This window comes from Polypterus senegalus, chromosome 15 (genome assembly GCF_016835505.1).
Source record: "Polypterus senegalus isolate Bchr_013 chromosome 15, ASM1683550v1, whole genome shotgun sequence".
Classification (NCBI taxonomy): domain Eukaryota; kingdom Metazoa; phylum Chordata; class Cladistia; order Polypteriformes; family Polypteridae; genus Polypterus; species Polypterus senegalus.
In genome coordinates, this window is record NC_053168.1 from 84,542,677 (window position 1) to 84,562,198 (window position 19,522).

The 19,522-nt window shown below is 37.3% G+C and overlaps 1 protein-coding gene across 1 annotated transcript in view; it reads left to right on the forward strand.

Annotated features, from left to right (window-relative positions):
- Window positions 1–19,522, forward strand: part of LOC120515505 (protein FAM92A-like) — a 72,102-nt gene that overhangs the window by 10,461 nt on the left and 42,119 nt on the right. The window contains exon 4 of the mRNA XM_039736565.1: window positions 16,123–16,224. Coding sequence (XP_039592499.1) covers window positions 16,123–16,224 — 102 coding nt within the window. The remainder of the gene's footprint in view (window positions 1–16,122; window positions 16,225–19,522) is intronic.

Genomic DNA, 19,522 nt, shown 5'->3' on the forward strand with positions numbered 1-19,522 from the left:
TTTTGCCCATCAATCTACACTCAGTAACCATAATGAGAAAGTGAAAACATGTTTTCAGAAAGGCTTTCAAATTTAGTAAAAATAAAAAACGATGTCTCATTTGTACAAGGATTTACACCCTTTGCTCTGGCACTCTAAATTGTGGTCAGGTGCATCCTGTTGGCTTTAATTTTACTTGAAAATGCACTTGAACTTGATTGCAGCCCACAAGCTACAAAACGCTCCAGCATTACTAAGCCATATGTTTGAATTAATGTAATTTTGGACAAAAATCTTTAAGTATTTAAAAGACAGTTTTAGTATCATAATCACTCCCAATCATCCAAAAGTTGCATATGCTGCATTCCTTAGATTGGCTTAAAGTGGATAAGGACAAATTGATTGATATACCACACTAACAACACAGACTTCCTTAACTGGAACAATCCCAACCCACCTTTTATAACTCAGTGGGTAACTGATGTTCTGTAATATTTATATTTAGAAACAATATCATATTCTCACTTAGAGGATCTGTCCAAAACTTTTTAAAAACATGGTAAGTTTTAAATATAAAATTTTAGAATAAACATTCATATAAGGAGAAAAGGATGGTGTTTTTTTCTGTTTTGGCTGTCCTCTCTATTTCCCTTTCTCTAGAGTTGGGGTCAAATTCTTGTTTAATTAAGTTTTTTTCTGTGCTGTTCTCTCTAAACTGATTTTGAAGTACGCTGTTGTATAACCTTTGCAAGTTTGATCTGCCTGATTATATACCATGTAACTTTCTTAATATGAAATGCTTGCAGAGACCTACACAAGAACACTTAAAGCTAAAATTACTTCTACAAAGTACTGAATTAAGGTTCTGAATAATTTCTTATGAATGGGATATTTCAGTTTTTAATAAATTATGCAAATTTAAAATTTGCACTTTTTCTGAAATCATGTTTTTACTTTGTCATTATGGGTTATTGTGTGTAGACTGATGAGCAAAAATGGTAAATGTATAAATTTAAAAGTGACTCTACATCACAATAAATTTTACAGAAAGTGAAAGGGTCTGAGTACTTTCTAAATTCACAGTAACTGAAGCAATAGCCAAATAACACTATGACCTAACAAAAGAAAATTTAAATAGAAAAAATATAGGAAATGAAAAGGAATGATAGAAGGAATCTCAAGTCAATAAAACATTCTAGTGATCATCCCTAATTAATGTAGCAAAATGAAAGCAGGAATAAATTGCATAACTATATAACAAATTCTATTAATAGCTACATAGACTGGCCTCCTAGGAGCGAAAATCATACCATTAGCTACTTCCATCTGTTTTACAAGTCAATCGACTTTAATGGGGTTTTTGTCTGTTTTAAATTTTCTTTGTGAGTTTAGGTTACTGTCATTTGTATATGCCATCTGTTGGAGTGTAAATAATAAATTTTATTTGTACACTCGTGGGCTCCGCCCCCTGCCCATTTCACTTGCCCACCCCTGGGTTTGATTAACTGGATATGCAATTTAAAGAGATTGTTATTTTCATGGGAATTGTTACATATGCATTATTTTCACTTTTACTTTAGAACTTCAGTAAAAACAATATTTGGAATTAACTTTTCTTCAAGATCACAGTGAATTTTGATTCTGTGTTTGGATTTACATTGTGACAACGCAACATATAACTGCCCGTGAGTGAATTTAGTTTCTTTATCTCTAATAAATTACCCAAATTTTTCGATTATTTGTTCCTGCTCTTTCTTCTTCACTTAGTCGTTGACGTGTCTAGAACGTATAAAATTATTGTCCTTATAAAATTCATAAGAGCTGAGAGCGCAGGAAGTGTGTCTGCCAAAAGCATTCACACAACTAAGAGCTGAGAGCACAGGAAGTGTGTCTGACAAAAGCATTCACCCAATTGAGAGGTTAGATGACCTTGGTCTTGTTTGAAAATGGTTGTAAGTAGGGCGTGACTTGAAAGAATCTTATGGCAAAAGTCACCATCTCGCAGGACTTGCTTCCAAAGGTTGTAAGTATGGCATGACTGGAAAGATTCTCATGTTAAAAGTCTCCGTCTCGCGGGACTTCATTCCAAAAAGTCTCTCAAAAAGTCATGTCTCGTCCCAAGATTTTTTTTATTATAATTGATAGATGTTTCTAGCCTCTTGGAAATGGGCACATCAACAATGGTGCTCTTAAGTGAGCGTGTCACAAGTGATGTTGTAGGGATTATGGGCTGCAGTTACACTCTGTTTCTGATGAGTTTTGACTAAGATTTTAGCACTGGACCAATAGTCCAATTTGCATATAGGATATGAACTCATATTAAGTTGAAATCATATTAAACAGTACGAAAAATGCTTATTTAAATTTAAACAGCACTGTTTTGTTTTCATTACAGCTAACAGTGAAGGAGCAAAACAGCCAAACTCACTGTATCCTTGCTCTTCTAGTAATGTAATAGTAGCTGTTTACTGTCCACTTCATTCAACAATAAGTTTTCTTCCTTCCAAAATGCAACTACATTGTTTGTTCTTTCATTGGCAGATAAAAATGGGGTATCTGCTGAATCTTGTAGAAGATGCACTTCCTAACTACTTGATATACAGTACATAACAGTCACGAGAATAAAATGACCATATCTTCAGATGCAGTACACTACACTACACTACCCATTTATTGTAGGGAACATTGCTCCTTCATATTGGTACTAGCACCAGAGGCTAGTTGGAGAGTAAGATTTATCAATTGTCTTAGTCAATATAAGTGGTGCCTTTATTGGGTCAAATAGCTACTCTTAAAAGTTCCCCATGTAGATAGATGATTGTGGGGTCTGTGTGGGTGTGAAGGGCTGGCAATCCATTCAGTAATCATTTCTGACTTGCACTCAATCCTATTGCTTATCCAAGAGCAAATTTTGTTAAAGCAATCTGAAAGTATAACAAAATCCACAAAAGCGTCCTTATTGATCACCAGAGACATTAACATCATCAGTATAAATATGGAATTGTAAACCTACATTGTAAAGGTACCTAAAAGAGAGCTATGAGGTACACTCCAGCAAAATGGTATAGCTGCAGATTTAAAATTATTCATAGCAATATTAATGAGCATAGTTTGACAAATAAGAGGTAAGCTATTTAAAGACATTCCAACATATGATGCCAAGCAATGTAGAAAAAATGTGATGATTAACTGTGTGAAATGCAGCTGAAAGATTCAGCAAACACAGAGCAGAACAAAAGCTGCTTTCACAGTTCAACAGCAGATCATTCAGTAATTCAACCAAAACGCATTTGGTGCTATGTTATTTTCAATAAGCCAGACTGAAGTTGCTTAAAAAAACGTTAGTTGACAAATTGATACTGTAGTATGTTTGCAATAATTTTCCCAAAACTTTACAAAGGAAAGAAAGATGAGAGATGGGATGATATCCAAAATTAAATATCCAAATTAATTTTTTTTATGAGACTATCAGGGACTAAGCAAAATGTTATGTGCAAATCGACCAAATGAAGAATAATAGAGTTAAGAGACAGTGAGTTAGACATCAGAAACAATGTGTGAAATGGGTCGACCAAGCAGTAAGTAGTTTTTAGTGTGCTAAAAACCTTAACTAGATGGTTAGAGCAAACAGTAGTGAAATCTGGAGAAAGATAGAAGCAAAGGACAATTGAAATCATGACTGTAATTTTTAACTAGCAGCTGCAAGTTGTAAAGCATTAATCTTTTTTTACAAACGAATCCATTAGATTCTGCATGTTAATCTATACTAATAAAAGGCAAAGCCCTCACTCACTCACTCACTCACTCACTCACTCACTCACTCATCACTAATTCTCCAAGTTCACGTGTGGGTAGAAGGCTGACATTTGGCAGGCTCATTCCTTACAGCTTACTTACAAAAGTTGGGCAGGTTTCATTTCGAAAATTCTACGCCTAATGGTAATAACTGGAAGGTATTTTTCTCCATTAACTGTAATGGAGTTGAGCTGGAAAGACGTAGGGGGGGCAGAGTTTTGTGTGACATCATCACGCCTCCCACGTAATCACTTGAACTGACTGTCAACGCAGTGCGTAGAAAACCAGGAAGACCTCCAAAAGCACTTAAGAAAACATGCATTATATAATTGAGAAGGCAGCGAAACAATAAGAAGCGAGCGAGTGACATATACTACCATATTCATGAGTGCTGCTACCTCGGAAAGAAAGCACGGTGTAAACCTAAACTTTAAATTAAGTTCATAGACAGGCTACCGCTGGCGTTTCACATGCCCACGGGAATGCGGGATACAAGTTTAATAAGAGGACGTAGGATATAAACAAGAGTTTTGATCACTTTGTAACTAAGTTAAAATTGTAGGTGAAGGGGTGTGCTTATGCAAATTCCGAGAGACTGTCTTTGAGGGGGGATTGACAGTTAAGGCGGGTGGGGGAGTCACGTCATCATCTCCCCTCCCATTCATCTCATTTCGCTCTGAGCTGAGCTCCGCGGCTAACGCCGTCTTCCGAAGCAACTTCGTCAGACTGCCACCAAATACTCACAGAAAAATCCACAAGTTAATACACATGCTGTCTCTAGAGTTTCTCCACACTGAATCCTCCAGGCACTACTTACAAAAGGTCACATTGACAATCGTGTTACGTTATTTTTAAAATCTTTCCTTTTCTTAGCACAAGCACAGCTGAGAAGCTTCGATGCATGTGCTCCATAACGCGTTAAAAATAATGCATTTAATCACACTTTGCATTACAAGCAAAGGGGAGCTTTTGTCAATGCATGATTTCCTGGTACACCGATTACATTGATCAGCACATCCCGATTCATTTTACCCTCGCACCACCTTAGTTTGAGAAGAAGTATGAAAAAATATGAGGTTAACACAGAAAAACAGATCACCAATTCAAGCTTTATGAATAATCGATTCTCCATCAATAATTGTTTTGGTAAAGCCATACTCAGTGTAATCCTCCTTCCATTTTATAATTTTTCCACCACTAGCCATGATTAAATGAACGGTAAAAAAGTAAGAGCAAAGCGAGGGTGACTTATTCAGGCAGGCATATATATGACAGCAACACTCATGACAATGTCAATCATGTTACGTTATTATTAAAATGTTTCCTTTTCTTTTTCATTACTTCTTTAACACACTACTTCTCCGCTTCGAGGCGCAGGTATTTTGCTATATATATATATTGTGGACACCCAAGAGGACGAGAGGAGGGCTTGTGCCTCCTCCAGACCGCGAGGGGGCGTCCGTCCTGGTTCTGTTGGGGACCACAGGTCGAGGGCATGGAAGCCCTACCCTGTAGGGGCCCGTGGTCACCGCCAGGCGGCGCCCCGATGCCGGTTTATCCCGTGTGGTCGTCGGCTGGGGCTGGAGCCCGGCCGGGACGCCTTAGAGGACCAGAGGAGGGCATGGGCCTCCACCAGACCACGAGGGGGCGTCCGTCCTAGTTATGCAGGAGGCCTCGGGTAGGGGGCTTAGAAGCCCAGCCCTGTAGGGACCCGTGGCCACCGCCAGGCGGCGCCCCAGTGCCTAATTATCCCGGGAGCCCGGCACTTCCCCCACACCTGGAAGTGCCAAGGGGAAGACGACAGGGGACACCCGGACGGCTTCTGGGTGCGCAGCCGGCACTTCTGCCACACAGAGGTGTGGCTAGTGCTAATTGCCGGGGAGCAGCTGGAGCCCATCCGGGTTCCCATAAAAGGGGCCGCCTCCCTCCAGTCAGTGGTGGATGTCGGGAGGAAGCAGACAGAGCTGGAGAGAGAGGACGGGAGGCGACCAGGAAGGCACAAGAGACTGTGCGCCTGGACATTGGGGAAATCGGTGCAAGAAGGCACTGGGGGTGCACGTGAGAAAAACTGTAAATAGTATTGTAAATAAACGGTGTGTGGGTGAAAATATGCTGTCCGTCTGTCTGTGCCAGGGCCAGCGTTCACAATATATATATATATATACATACATATATATATATATATATATATATATGACCTCAAAGGCGCTGAGACTTTTGATATCGTGAACGTGTCTGCAAAAACTGGGGTCTCCTGCCCAGCAAAAGTCGAGCAGCCAGCGCGCGTGCATAGCTGTGCCGGCCTTTGAGGCGCTGACTGTGCTTCTACCTTAAGTCAAAGTGAGCACTTTTAATTTTTTTCCTCCTCCCCCTGAGCTATAGCCCAGACAAGTGCAAACACAGGACCCCTTTTCTACACCGAGGCAAAGTAATATTAAGGTGATTTGCACTTTATTTTGCACGTATGTGATTATGAGGTCGTCAGCTCGGATTATGAAGACACGCACACGAGTGGAGGACTGACAGTGCCATCACAGCTGATTAATGAAGGGGACGTCTCACCAGTCTACACAAGACCCACATGCGACTGTCCCCAAAGGCAATCATAGCGTCAGCGAACACATCTCTCTATACTATATAAAAGAAAAAGGCAACTTTCCTTTCTTTACACTCTTTTTCCTTTTATCCCAAACCAAAGCCTTTCTCTCTTAACACTGCAGAGGACACAAAACTAATTTTCTTTAAATGCGGTAAGGCACATTACCAGAGGCACAAATTTGAACGTTCACATAGAAAATGTAATTTCTATACCACAGCCGTCGTGTAGTGCCTTTCAAAAGGGATCTACTACCGAGAGATGATCCATATACATTTTAGCTGCTGTTAGTTCTAATTACCTGTTGTGTTACACAGTCTTTAAAATGTAGTTTACCCGCAACCACTCCAGTAGTGCTCAATGTACCTGTACTTCTTAAAACGTTAATGTTTTAGTGTTTAATAACTTATAGACTATATTTTATTAGTTTTCCCTTGCACTCAGTGACCAAAGCTATACACACACATATAGACACATACAAACATACACACAAGTATATGTATGTGTATATATATGTATGTATGTGTATATATATACACACACACACACACACACACACACACACATACATACATACATACATACATACATATATACATAAACCCTAACCCTAACCCTAAGGTTTGTTATACATATATATAATTTGTGTGTGTGTATGTATGTATGTGTGTGTATATATGATTGTATGTGTGAGTATATATGATGTAGATAGGTATGTATATATATATATATATATATATATATATATATATATATATATATATATATATATATATATATATGATATGTATATGTAGATATGTATATAGATATGTAGATATGAATGTATGTGTATATATATGTATATATATATATATGTATCTATGTATGTATGTATGTATATACATACACTCAAACCCATTATGACAGCAGCAATCCAAGCTGTGAGAAACACTAAAAGGAGGCATGTCAGGCGTAGTGGTACATTTTCTGATGCAGCTAGGCGAAAAAACTTTGTGACGCTGCCGCCAAATACACAAAACAATTACTTTGACAATCATCTTACATTATTTTTAAAATGTTTCCTTTTCTTTTTCATAACTTCTTTAACACGACACCGCTGTGAAGCGCGGGTATTTTGATATATATATATATACTAGCAGAATACCCGGCCGCATGAGAAGTAGTGTGTTAAAGAAGTTATGAAAAAGAAAAGGAAAACTTTAAAAATAATGTAACATGATTGTCAAAGTAATTGTTTTGTGTATTTGGGCAGCGCCACAAAGTTTTTTCGCCTAGCTGCATCAGAAAATGTACCCACGCCTGACACGCCTCCTTTTACTGTTTTCTCACAGCTTGATTGCTGCTGTCATATATACACACACACACACACACACACACACACACACACACACATACATACATATATATATATATATATACACATACATATCTTCATATCTACATACCTATCTACATCATATATACACACACATACATACATACACACACACAAATTATATATATGTGTGTATGTGTGTATGTGCATGTATGTATGTGTGTGTGTGTATATATATATATATATATAATGTAGATAGTGTGTGTGTATATATATATATATATATATATATATATACATATATATACACATACATATACTTGTGTGTATAGTTTTATATATGTGTGTGTATAGCTTTGGTCACTGAGTGCAAGGGAAATAATAAAATATAGTCTATAAGTTATTAAACAGTAAAACATTAACGTTTTAAGAAGTACAGGTACATTGAGCACTACTGGAGTGGTTATGGTAAACTACATTTTAAAGACTGTGTAACACAACAGGTAAGTAACTAACAGCAGCTAAAATATATATGGATCATCTCTGGTAGTAGATCCCTTTTGAAAGGCGCTACACGACGGCTGTGGTATAGAAATTACATTTTCTATGTGAACGCTCAAATTTGTGCCTCTGGTAATGTGCCTTACCGCATTTAAAGAAAATTAGTTTTGTGTCCTCTGCAGTGTTAAGAGAGAAAGGCTTTGATTTGGGATAAAAGGAAACAAGGTGTAAAGAAAGGAAAGATGCCTTTTTCTTTTATATAGTATAGAGAGATGTGTTCGCTGACGCTATGATCGCCTTTTGGGGACAGTCGCGTGGGTCTTGTGTAGACTGGTGAGACGCCCTCGCCATTAATCGGCTGTGATGGCACTGTCAGTCCTCCACTCGTGTGCGTGTCTTCATAATCCGGTGAGACCTCATAATCGTGATAATGCAAAAGAAAGTGTGAATCGCCTTTAATATTATTTTGCCGTGGTGTAGAAAAGGGGTCCCGTGTTTGCACTTGTCTGGGCTATAGCGCAGGGGAGGATGAAAAATTAAAAGTGCTCACTTTGACTTAAGGCAGAAGCGCAGCGCAGCGCCTCAAAGGCCGGCACAGCTATGCACGCACGCTGGCTGCTCGACTTTTGCAGGGCAGGAGACCACAGTTTTGCAGACACGCTCATGATATCAAAAGTCTCAGCCTTTGGAGGTCATTCATATATATATATATATCAAAATACCCGCCGCAGCGGAGAAGTAGTGTGTTAAAGAAGTAATGAAAAGAAAAGGAAACATTTTAATAATAACGTAACATGATTGACATTGTCATGAGTGTTGCTGTCATATATATGCCTGCCTAAATAAGTCACCCTCGCTTTGCTCTTACTTTATTTACCGCTCATTTAATCATGGCTAGTGGCGGAAAAATTATAAAATGGAAGGAGGATGGCTTTACCAAAACAATTATTGATGGCTTAATCGATTATTCATAAAGCTTGAATTGGTGATCTGTTTTTCTGTGTTAACCTCATATTTTTCATACTTCTTCTCAAACTAAGGTGGTGCGAGGGTAAAATGAATCGGGATGCGCTTGATCAATGTAATCGTGTACCAGGAAATCATGCATTGACAAAAGCTCCCTTTGCTTGTAATGCAAAGTGTGATTAAATGCATTATTTTTAACGTGCTATGGAGCACATGCATCGAAGCTTCTCAGCTGTGCTTGTGCTAAGAAAAGGAAAGATTTTAAAAATAACGTAACACGATTGTCAATGTGACCTTTTGTAAGTAGTGCCTGGAGGATTCAGTGTGGAGAAACTCTAGAGACAGCGTGTGTATTAACTTGTGGATTTTTCTGTGAGTATTTGGTGGCAGTCTGACGGTTGCTTCGAAGACGGCGTTAGCTGAGCTCAGCTCAGAGCCAAATAGATGAATGGGAGGGGAGATGATGACGTGACTCCCCACCGCCTTTAACTGTCAATCCCCACAAACACAGTCTCGGAATTTGCATAAGCACACCCCTTCACCTACAATTTTAACTTAGTTATAAAGTGATCAAAACTCGCTTATATCCCGCCCTCTCATTAAACTTGTATCCCGCATTACCTGTGGGCATGTGAAACGCCAGCGTTAGCCTGTCTATGAACTTAATTTAAAGTTTAGGTTTACACCTTGCTTTCTTTCCGAGGTAGCAGCAGTCATGAATATGGTAGTATATGTCACTCGCCGCTTCTTATTGTTTCGCTGCCTTCTCAATTATATAATGCATGTTTTCTTAAGCGCTTTTGGAGGTCTTCCTGGTTTTCTACGCACTGCGCTGACAGTCAGTTCACGGATTACGGAGAGGCGTGATGATGTCACACAAACTCCCCCCACGCCATTCCAGCTCAACTCCATTACAGTTAATGGAGAAAAATACCTTCCAGTTATGACCATTAGGCGTAGAATTTCGAAATGAAACCTGCCCAACTTTTGTAAGTAAGCTGTAAGGAATGAGCCTGCCAAATTTCAGCCTTCTACCTACACGGGAAGTTGGAGAATTAGTGATGAGTGAGTGAGTGAGTGGTGAGTGAGTGAGTGAGTGAGTGAGTGAGTGAGGGCTTTGCCTTTTATTAGTATAGATATACATATATATATATATATATATATATATATATATATATATACAGCACACACATAACAGTGACAAAACAATTACATTGACAATCATGTTACGTTATTTTCAAAATGTTTCCTTTTCTTTCTCTTTTCTTCTTTAACACACTACTCTCTCGCAAGCACGGTATTTTGCTATATATATATATATATATATATATATATATACATATATATATATATATATATATATATAGATAGAGATAGAGATATACTGTATATATATAGATAGATATATATATATATAGATATGAGAACAACACTCATATCAATGACAAAACAATTACATTAACAACCATGTTATGTTATTTTTAAAATTTTTCCTTTTCTTTTTCGTACCTTCTTTAACACACTACTTCTCCGCTGTGAAGCGCGGGTATTCTGCTAGTATTATATATATAGAAATCCATTAAATTCTCCAATCAGAATCAAATAAAGGAGGAAACATAAGGACGTTTTCGGAAGAAAGAAGACCACTGAATAGCAGTCGTAGTATGAATGACCACAGTGGTTGCAAGTTTTTGTTCTGGCCGCTGTCATCATTAGTAACTCATTCCTAAAGTTAATGGAACATACTATGTTGCCTTGAGTTTAACTGAATCACACTTGTTTAATTTTGTTTCATTTTTCTAACCGGCAGCCATACAATATTCATCAAATGACCTGGCTTACTAAGAACTCGCATCTGCTTCATTCATAGTTTATCTGTCTCAATAAAATATTAGAACAGTAAAAAGTTCCAAGAAATATTGATCAGCTGTGCTCTGCTGGATTTTACTCTTATAAAAAATCTGCTTTGGAAATGACTTGTTGGTCAGAATGAGAACAATAACAAGCCATTGAATTAAATAAAAGCTAAATAGAAGATTGGTTATAGTGAACAATGTGGCTCTCTAGGGGCCTCATGTATAAACGGTGCGTACGCACATAAATGTTTTCCACGTTCAAATCGCGATGTATAAAACCTACACTTGGCGTAAAGCTACACACTTTTTCATGGTACCTTATACCTTGTCGTACGCAAGTTCTCCACTTGGTTTTGCAAACTGGTGGCACCCAGCGTCAAAGCAATGCTACTGTTCCTGTGTGGTTACTCCTTATTTTCCTGATGCGGCTTTATAAATACACTGAAACTAACCACATATTGTTTATTAGTGTAATGCATCTGATTGTAATTAACTTGTAACAATATAATGGTCCAGGGAATAGCCATAGTATACCAAATACCATAACTGCTTTAGCGTTGTTATTCTAACTGCACCTTCTTCTTCTTTCCACTGTTCCCGTTAGGAGTTGCCACAGCGGATGATCTTTTTCCATATTACTCTCACTGCACCACTCGGAGTATTTATATCAATGTATCTGAGTGTGAATCACAGCAGCAGCTGATCGGAAAGAGAATTATCGGTATACGGCATTAAGCAAACGCTGTCTCGGCCACGGCAAAACGTTTCAAAGCCTTACCTGTACAGATCTCGCAGTTCAGAAACAGTTTCATCCCAAGAACTATAAACGCACTCAATCAAGTGCTCCTTGTAGAACTGTTATACTTATAAGTACAATTACCTCACTGTAAACTTGCACTACAGTTATAATATTACACAACCTGCACCACTTTATAAAGCGTGTATTTACATATGATGACGATATTATTTTTAAGATGAAATGCAGCAAAATATGTTTATTATATTTTACAGATAAAACTTTAACTTCATTTAAATAATCTAAATTCTTCACTGGTACTGGCGTGAAGGATAGAATAGTTAAACATGTACTACGAAGATATTTCAATGTTCCTTTAACATTTTGAAGAATCGGCACTCTAAGATTACAGATGGCTTAACGTCTAACACAAAACCTGATTGTGTGGCGATCCACCATGCATAAGATAACATATTGACATTGGACTTTTTCTATTGGACATAGAGCCGTCCCTGAGTACTGCTGCAATAAATAATTTCATCGAAGGTCGCACACAATCACTGCGCCGTGAAATTCATGTTTAATAACGTGCTTTAACTCCTATCATCATAAAAATGATATCACGTATACATCTCAGTATTTTAGTTATTCAGAGAACTGTAATATTACGAATGTAATGAATTCTGTGTCCAGTTGGAGGAAGAGAGCCGGTTTAAGAAGCAAGTAGTGATTCACACACATAGAGCACATAGAAAATCAAATACAAAACAAAGAATTTAACGTGCTACTTTAATTACGATGTGATTTGAGAAACTGGTTAATTAAACGATTTTAAGATGAAGTTTATGATGTTCTACTTTAATGACAAAATAAGCTACGTGATTAAAGTGGAAATGTCGAGATTGAAGTTGACATTTCGTGCTTTTTCCCCACTGTGTGCCTTTTTTTCTCTGTACCCTAATAAGCTTTCATATGACACTCAGACAGTGGGCTACAACTCGCCTTTTCACGGGCGACTTTGATATGTGACTTCTTTTTTATTTCCGGCACTGTGCGATTTTGCGAATGTGAGCTTTCAAGTTTCTCCAACACGCTATGTCACTCGATCAACTTCCTTTTGTTGATTATACCACGGTTTATTTGAACAAATAGTATGTTTTTCCTTTGCTTCCACTTGGTATTCGCTGAAATTCTTATATTTTCCCCCGTGCTTATCCCATTGTCTTTTCACAGAAGGCTGAACTTAAGGGCGATTTATATTGATTTGCATATTCAAAGAGGTGTAATTCTGGGAGGAGTTGGGGCGTTACATAAAGCGCGTGCACGAGTGTTACTTTTCATTCTGATCGGGATTTATGTAGCGGAAGAACGTGGAAGTTGGAGTACACACAGATTCCTGCATCTGGATTTTTCTGTGCATAAGCACATTTCGGCTTTTGTGCTTACGCCATGTTATAGTGCGAGTTCTACGCACGGTGTTATACATGAGGCCCCAGGACTGTTTGAGACCCCAAAGTTAGATGGTCATCTGTTGGGTTATTTTACATCTCTTTGTTGTTTGGCTGTCAGTTCAGAAAAAAAAAAAACAAAACAATGAAGCAAGTAAATTATAATAAAGCTAAAATAAATATGTTAAATTATTAGCAATAACTGGTTAATAATTAAGAAAGCGTTTGAAACAAAAATCTGCAACCACTGCAAGGATAACTTTGACACCCTTGTTACAGAAAATAAAAAGCACTGTCCATATGGGAGACAGTGAGGAAATGAATGTGGTTCTAATTGTCCTGTTTTAGAGACTTTGTTTTTACTGTAATTTATGTTTTATCAGAACTGGTTTATGTTACTCTTAATGTGGTGAAACAGATTTGAAAACAGGTGGATGCTATATACTATAGACTAGCTGTGCTACCCATCTATAATGGGTTGAAATCTAAGTAATCAATATAGACCTTTGTGTTACTGTTTTTTGTAAGGCATGTAGTAATCAAATGCATTGCCTTTGCCATTCCAACAGATGACACATCACAAATATTTGTAGCAATAAGATGCATTACTACAAATGCTTGTGATGCACCATTTATTGGGATGGCAAATGCAATATATATGTGTCTGTTATATGCCCTTCGTATGGAATTTGTAAAAGCAATTTTTATGTTTGTGATGTGCCATATGTTGGAATGAAAAATGCTTTGTATTTTATTACTACAAATGTTAATGATGACAAAAATGACTTAGCAAACACACAGATACTTATACTTCAATTAAGGTGGATGGGGCCCATTCATTCCAGCCTATTTGTTATTCACTTATGCATTTTTACATTTGGATTGATATTTCTAAGTAATAAACACCATCTTCGGCGCAAATGTCAATAATCATTTGCCCTTCATTTGTAATCCATTGCACTTGTATCCTCAATTAAAAAAATATAAATACATATATATATTGTAGATGCCACATGGGCTTAATGAGCATCCTAGCCAAAAGAGGGGATGGTTTCTTACCCAGATGGGAGGCTCCCAACAGGCATATAGGCATCCCGGTTGGGGAGGAAGAAGGGATCACGCCTGGAAGGAAGAACCAAACGGGATGGATGGACAGCCCACTGGAAAAGAAAGACCTCACTGGAGGTTTTTTATTCCCCCAACATGCTAGATGGCAGCAGCCCTGTCGGTACACAGTAGGAAACCAGCAGGGCATGCTTGGAGATGTAGTCCGGCAGAACAGCCCTGCTGGAGTCATTGGGTGCCACGAGAGGGCGCTGCAGGGAGACAATTTTAATGCACTTCCATGCGACCCAGAAGTGCTTTTATTGGGCAATTGTCCTGCACTGGAAGTACTCCTGAGTCTGTAATAAAAGGGATCACACTCCCTTATCCAGGTGAGTCAGAGCTGGGAGGTAGTGGAGCAATGCTTGAGTGGAGGAGGGTAGTGTGGTGGGGAGAAGGAAAAGATTGTTGAAAGAAAAACCTGTATGTGTGATTTTGTCACTTTTGGAGGTATTTATAACAAAACCTTCCACTTTTTGAACCCAGGACTGTGCAGGTGTGTTTGTGTTGGGGTTTGGGGCTTATCATAATTAATGATCACAATGTCACAAACCCTGTAGCACTGCCACATAAAAAAATGTTATGTGTTTTCCGCTGTCTGTCTGGTTTACCTGTGCGGGTATCTGGAACGCCCATACATCCTGTTAATGACACCAGTACCTTAGAAGGTGGGACATCCAGCTTCTTTTTCTGACAGAATTCGCATAAATGGCAGTGTTTTTTTAAATGAGAAGCGGAACAGCCCTTTGAGAAAAAAAGACACAAAAGACCCAACTATGCTGCTCAGCATCTGACTCTGCAGTTCCAAAAGACTTGTCTATATAGGTGGAGGTCAGCGATTCTCTCTAGAAACATGAATTTTGCATTCCGTTACACCTAGCAGACTTGTGTGAGCTTGTGAAGTCCTTTTTTACGATGGCACAGACTGACTGTGAAACATTTAACATTTAAGATTTCAACTTTTTTTGGGTAAGCCGGCATTCTACAGTTCATTCACCTGTTGTTACTGTTTACTTGAACTTTGGACTTGTGTGTGAACTTCGGAAGGGGGCCGGGGGTGTGATTTTTTTCTACTGTATATATTTTTATTTGCACATATTGTGGGTAATTGTGTGTTAGTGGGCCAGAGGAAAGGAATCATTGGTGTTTTTCACCTTCTTGACCTTCTTTCTTTGTATAATATGTTTCTCATTCGTACTGACGTTGCCACTACAGATGTATTTTTTCATATACTGTTAATATAAACTTGTCTGTTAGAGTGGGTCATTTCAAAAGGGGACATATGGAGGCCCTTCAGGGAGTGTACTGGCCTATCCTTTTATCACCCACTTTACAGTTAGGAAGGTGAGTGGTATCGATTGGCCCCTATCAACTTATCGGCTCCAATTCGTCACAATCTTTACAAAACTTTTCCCATTGCTGTAGACCCCACATACAAAATAGGAATCACCGGAGCCCCACATTTTCATGGGTAATTCTAGGGAAAAAAATGGACCTAAATTTAACTTTGTTCCACCTGATTGCTGTTCATTGTGAAACAGCAGCATATTCATTAGAATTTCTAATGCAACAATTCAAGTCTATTTTATGTGAATGCTGGAAGATACCTTTAGACACATTATATGGCACAAAAAATCAGACAAACCGACTTGAGCCATCCCATCATTTCTGAATGACTCAGAGTCAGAATGTGTAACTAAGTATAAGAAATTTTCATGCAAGTATGCAAACATGCCTGTTTGTAGGGGACCCCACTTTTGTCATGCTTATTTCATTTTTAATATATAAAAAAATTTATTTTGTATTTTTAACTTTTTGTATAGGAAAATCTGAAAGCTACTTTAAGTGCAAGGAGCCGTGAAGTTCAACAATTGCAGCAGCTGGAAAGAATGAGGCAAAAAAATCCATCAGATCGTCAAATAATTGTATCCTTAGCCTACTATTGGTTTAAAAAACTTTTTTGAGATGTTACTTTCCTTTTTATACTTCATCATGTTTTGTGGAATTTTGAAAATAAAGTAATGTTTAAATCAACAGAATATTTTTTCAATGGATTCAACCATTTATAATGACCTATAGATGGAGTAGCCATGAATTTAAAATTGTATAGCAAGAGTTTCACTCAATTATTACATGTTGTGTTTATATTCTTACTTTCTATTTAGAGAAGAAAAATGTATCAAGGACTAAGCATTAAAACATAATTTAATAAATGATAGTTAAGCAACACCAAGGCCAGAATCCAGTTACCTGCATGCTTAAGCATTGCTGAAGCACTTCTTAGTTTTTCACCTTCACCTTATTCATAGACTATGAAAACAAAGGACACTAAATTATTGAAAAGAACAGGTATAAGGAGATACTAATAATCCTTCTATTTTTTTTAACCCACTTATTTGAATTTCTGGAGATTTCAGGTGGATGATAATGTCTTACCTACAGTTTAAAAATAACCACATTTATTCTTAAGTTATGTACAGTAAACTTTTGATAGACTATGTTTACTTTAACTAATGTATTTAAAATAAAATGTAAGCCTTGAATCTCTACAGTCAGTAGGTAAGGATGTGAAGATGAATGAACCAATTCTCACCCCATCCAAAACCACAGTCTTTTTCAACCACTTTCAGTTTTCAAAGCATTCACAATTGTTGAATTATAGTACACTAGGGGGCTTACCCCCTGCTTGCTTCGCTCGCCAACCCCCCCTTGCCTGCGCTATGTGCTACCCACTTCACACCTCTGCCACTCGTGTGGCAGTCGCTCCTCCGAAACTCCCTCCTAAATGGTGATACAATGGGAATCAGCTGCTGCTGCTGTTGCTGCCATGTCGCGTGATCTGCATTTTGCGCAGTGCTTCGAACATTTAAAAGCCTGTATAGCAGCTGTCTTTGTCATCTACTCTTTGTCTTTTATTTCCAGCCCCAGGCGTGGTTAAAATTCTTGGCACAAAGTCTCAACTCGTGGGATGTGAGTTCTTGATATTTTTTAGTTTATAATTTAAAAATGGAATAATAATCTGAAAATCTAACAACGTCACATTAAAGTTCGATAAATTCTGAAAAGAATGATACCAAACATACAGTATATTTTAAAATAAGCCTGATTTAAAGTGTGACAAAAAACATGACATAAAAACGTTGCACTTTAAGGTTTAGGATTTTATATACATATAGAGTAGATTTAATCCTTCATGTGCTGTGAAGTAAACAACATCCATCCCCATCCTACATCCTGAAGATTTGTGGTAAACTCTAGTCACTGTGCAATTACACTGTTTGAAAATATCTATTTCCAAATAACTGGACTAAAACTAAACAGATGTTTATTTGTAGCTTCTCTTAGTTGTTCGCACCCAGCACACTCTTTTCCCACTGGCCATAAACTGGCCAGATTAAATTTACCCAGTGAACACTTACAATATTAATATATACATATAACCTTTGTTCATTTCTTGTCACTTGTCAATACTTTTGTGAAATAATGCAATAATTATTGTAAAATAATACAATTTTATTTGCATGGCACAAATAAGCTTCTGTGGTCTTACGTAAAACAATAACAATATGTGAAATAATATTTTGGAAGATCATTCAACAGAAATAGCATTAATGCATTTATATTTAGTCATTTGTCGAATAGACAGAACAGAGAAATGACAGTTCTTTACACAAATCTTATGTAGTTTAAAAGTAGCAGGCCATTTTCCAAGTGGAAATGCCTGGGAGAAGCCAATGAAGACAGCAGTGGATCTATTATAATAAAAATTGTAATTTCATTTCTACACCCACGTCATAGAAGTCCGTTTCTTGGACTGCAAATTTGTTAATAACAGTATGAATGATAAAAACATGAATGCTATTTCAAAAATCCACATATATTTGTTTTACCCTATCTATTTTCATAGAGAATAGGTGAAGGAGAATCATAGCTATTACAGTATCTTACTAGAGACGGTCAAACATGTAAATGCTTGCTTTAAAGTCACTTGCATATTATCTGTGTGACATGGCATTACTTGAAACTTATCAAAATCAACTGAATTCTCATCTAAGTTTATCTATGCTTTTTGATCTTCTGAAAAAAGCAACATCTTACAACTTATTACATTTTTTTTAATAATCGAAGGAGAAGAGTGCATGTGAGAACATTAAAGTGTGAATGTATTGTTTAGAGTAGTTAACTGTGTTTTCTTTTTTTGCTGAGTTATGTTGTGCCAAGCAAAAAAAGAAAAAAAACACAAAATGCAAAATAGACAAAAAAAGTGCTCATGTCTACAATAAATTCTACCATATTAGACTGTTCTTTTATCCTTGATTTGTAAAGAATACAGAGAATCACTGAAGTGTCCCCATTATTTCAAAAAACACAGTCAGCTTTTCATGAGAAAAGATCCTACCTGCCAACATAAATGACATGTAGCGTTCTTTCATACATGGCTGTTAGACCTCCCATCAGAATTGCATCAGGAACACTCATTGTTCTTTTAATAGGAAATGATGCAGAATCAAGGACTCCAGTCTTTCACTTTTTCCCTCTTACTTAATAGTAAGCAGCATTGACAGTGATGACACAGAAAACAGCAAAGATTAATCTGTGGTAAGGAATTGGCTTTGTCAAGTACCAGGCATTGGAAACACATTCCTCAAAGTGGTCACTGTATTTTTGTTCTTCCATTTCACCATAGTCACACATGCAGATAGCCTTACAGTGAAGATGATAAATACACTCATCAGCCCATTGACCTTTTATTCTAAATTTATGACATTCAACATTTTATTAAGTTTGCACAGTTGAATTTTCAGAATGAGTACCATCATCAGTCTTCTTATTTAAGCACTGTCCATAATAATAAAAATAATAATTCTTTGCATTTATATAGGGCTTTTCTCACTACTCAAACCGTTCAATGGCTTATGGGCTAGAGCTGAAGGTAGAAAGGAAACATAGTTCCAGCTTTACTACTAACACTCAGTGTAATGCTTGAAGTGGTACTCCTTTACCAATGAATGAAAAAAAAATACAGATTAAAATGAAACACATAAATATATTTCTTAAGTGGAACCCTGGGAGAGCCTCTGCCCATCTATTCCAAGTCATTACATTTTACAATCTTAATTGTGTAATATGAAAATGATAAGTCATTGCATCCATATTTTTAACAGAATAGGAAATGTAGTAATAGGTTCACCTAGGAAAGGCAAGAAAGCTACAGTATAGGTA